This window comes from Procambarus clarkii, chromosome 43, assembly GCF_040958095.1.
Source record: "Procambarus clarkii isolate CNS0578487 chromosome 43, FALCON_Pclarkii_2.0, whole genome shotgun sequence".
In the NCBI taxonomy this organism is placed as follows: domain Eukaryota; kingdom Metazoa; phylum Arthropoda; class Malacostraca; order Decapoda; family Cambaridae; genus Procambarus; species Procambarus clarkii.
The window spans coordinates 20057805-20061343 of NC_091192.1; the positions used below are offsets into that span (position 1 = coordinate 20057805).

Sequence of the window (3539 nt, forward strand, 5' to 3'; positions counted from 1 at the left end):
GGAAACAGCGAGTAACTGTGAGTGGGGAGGACACATCAGAATGGCGAGATGTCACCAGCGGAGTCCCACAGGGCTCTGTATTTGGACCCATCCTGTCTCTTTATATAGAAACGATCTTCCAGAGGGTATAGACTCATTCCTCTCTGTGTTTGCTGATGATGCAAATTTTATGAGAATAATCAAGACAGGTGAAGACAGAAACAGACTACAGGACAACCTGGACAAATTGGAGCAATGGTCTAGAAAATGGCTACTAAAGTTCAACTCTGGAAAGTGCAAAGAAATGAAATTAGGCGAAGGGAGCAGAAGGCTGAACACAAGGTACCATCTGGGAGGTGAGATCCTGCAAGAGTCAAATAGAAAGATCTGAGGCTTGATATTACATCGAACTTGTACCCAGAGGCCAACATCAAAAGGATATCATCAGCGGTATATGCAAGATTTGCCAACATAAGAACTGCCTTAAGAAACTTGTGTAAGGAATCGTTCAGGACCCTGTATACCACTTATGTACGACCAATCTTGGAGTATGCAGCTCCAGACTGGGGTTCATACCTAGTTAAACACAAGACAAAGTTAGAGAAGATTCAGAGGTATGCCACCAGACTAGTCCCGGAACTGAAAAGTATGAGTTACGAGTAAAATTTACAGGATTTAAACCTCATGTCCCTGGAAGACGGAAGAGTTATGGGAGACATGATCACCACCTACAAAATTCTGCGAGGAACTGTCAGGGTAGACAAACTGTTTATCATGGACGGAACACGAACAAGGGGACACAGGTGGAAATTGCGTACCCAAACGAGCCACAGAGACATTAGTAAGAATTTGTTCAGGGTCAGGTTGGTTAACAAATGGAATACATTAAGCAGAGATGTGGTGGAGGCTGACTCCATACACAGTTTCAAATGTAGATATGATAGAGCCCAATAGGCTCAGGAACCTGTACACCAGTTGACTGACAGTTGAGAGGCGGGACCAAAGAGCCGAAGCTCAATCCCTGCAAACACAACTAGGTGAATACAGGATGAGTATGGGGTGCACAATAAACTACCACTCACAGGATGAGTATGGGGTGCACAATAAACTACCACTCACAGGATGAGTATGGGGTGCACAATAAACTACCACTCACAGGATGAGTATGGGGTGCAAAATAAACTACCACTCACAGGATGAGTATGGGGTGCACAATAAATTACCACTCACAGGATGAGTATGGGGTGCACAATAAATTACCACTCACAGGATGAGTATGGGGTGCACAATAAATTACCACTCACAGGATGAGTATGGGGTGCACAATAAATTACCACTCACAGGATGAGTATGGGGTGCACAATAAACTACCACTCACAGGATGAGTATGGGGTGCACAATAAACTACCACTCACAGGATGAGTATGGGGTGCACAATAAACTACCACTCACAGGATGAGTATGGGGTGCACAATAAACTACCACTCACCCTCCCTCCATCCCCCCCAGGACACTATATCCCTTCTGTCTTTTCCACAACCCTTCACCTTCCTCTTCCACACCAACATCTACCCCTACCCATGCATCCCTCCCCCCTTCCCAACCCCATGCATTCCTCCCCTTGTCCTACCCCCCATGCATTCCTCCCGTGGTCCTACCCCATGCATTCCTCTCATTGTTCTACACCATTTATCCCTCCCCCTACCCACACGTCTCTCCCCAATCCCATTCATCCTTCCCTCCCCCACTCCCCCAACACCTCGGCCTCCCCCCATCACTGCACTAAGCACTCTTCTCTTACTTTATAGGCTGGAGGCCCAGGCCAAAGATAAGTCTCTTTGTTGTATTATTTACGGCTAAGTTGGGTAGCCGGCTACGGTAATTACAGTTTTTTTCCCTCCGGGCGATGGGATGTTATGTACACAAAAGATTAGAAGGTCCTTAATTTGACGCTGGAACATTAGTTTATGGGATTTACGAGAGAGACGGAGAGGGAGGGAGAGACGGAGAGGGAGGGAGAGACGGAGAGGGAGGGAGAGACGGAGAGGGAGGGAGAGACGGAGAGGGAGGGAGAGACGTTGAGGGAGGGAGAGACGGAGAGGGAGGGAGAGACGGAGAGGGAGGGAGAGACGGAGAGGGAGGGAGAGACGGAGAGGGAGGGAGAGACGGAGAGGGAGGGAGCGAGGAGAGAGGGAGCGAAAGGGAGACACCAGCCCCGTGCTCGCTCTCTCGATGCTTGCTTAACAAAAATAGAAATGAGCATCATTAAGAGTGTACCCTTGTTAGAGGCTAACAAGGTTATTTACTCGAGGCAGTGACATGTAGTTCATCATGAATATACTTGAAGGGCCCATCTTCCTATGAGTTGGCTTAAATGCTGATTACTAAACACCATCGCATATTTATAGTGTGATGAACAGAAGAAAATTCTGGCAGCAAGCTTCGCTAATGGATATGAGATAAATATGAGATAACGCGTTATCTCATACTTGCTTGACAGCTGCGGCTGCAAAACTCTTCACTTAAGAAAGCACATTTTCTTTTGGGCGCTATTCCTTTCCCCCGTCCCATCCCAAATGCTTATCCTAATCCCTTCCACGTGCTATATAATCATAATGGCTTGGTGCTTTTCTCTAATTGTTCCTCTTCCATTTTGAATGTCTTGCCCCCCCCCCCACCCCCCTCCTACTTTGACAACAGACTCGAACTCCTCCCTCACTTTAAGCACCACTAGAAGCCAACCACCAAAACTCAACCATTACAATACAATAACCGCAACACATAGCCACATAACCGCAACACATAACCGCAACACATAACCGCAACACATAACCGCAACACATAACCGCAACACATAGCCACATAACCGCAACACATAGCCACATAACCGCAACACATAACCGCAACACACAGGTTATTGTGTGGAAATCCACACAATAACCATCACCAGGCGGCAGCAACATTGTGCAATAACACACATTAACACATAATGAAAATAAAGAAGTCGACTCCAAAAGCACCATCCCGTCCCCGTAGTTCCTACATACAACACTGTAACCTTAATCCTAACATATATACCCCCACCACACTAGCACCAATCCTAAGTAAACCTTACATACCAGTGCTGCGGCCAACTTACACTACCAGACAATACCACACCACAGAAATCATACACCAATACCAAGCTATACCAACCACCACACACCCATCACACACCGATCACACAACCACCACACACCCACCACAACCACCACACCACACACCCACCACACACCCACCACACAACCACCACACAGCCACCACACACCCACCACACACCCACCACACACCCACCACACACCCACCACACACCCATCACACAACCACCACACAACACCACACCACACACCCACCACACACCCACCACACACCCACCACACACCCACCACACAACCACCACACACCCACCACACCCACCACACACCTACCACACACCTACCACACACCCACCCCACACCCACCACACACCCACCACACAACCCACCACACAACCACCACACCATACATTTCCCCCCAAAATG

The 3539-nt window shown here is 48.0% G+C and overlaps 1 protein-coding gene across 1 annotated transcript in view; it reads left to right on the plus strand.

The window, feature by feature from the left end:
• Nucleotides 1-246: 246 nt before the first annotated feature.
• LOC138373673 (proteoglycan 4-like) overlaps nt 247-3539 on the plus strand; it is an 11301-nt gene continuing 8008 nt past the window's right edge. Inside the window, exon 1 of the mRNA XM_069340021.1 lies at nt 247-335. Within this exon, the coding sequence (XP_069196122.1) occupies nt 247-335 (89 nt within the window). The remainder of the gene's footprint in view (nt 336-3539) is intronic.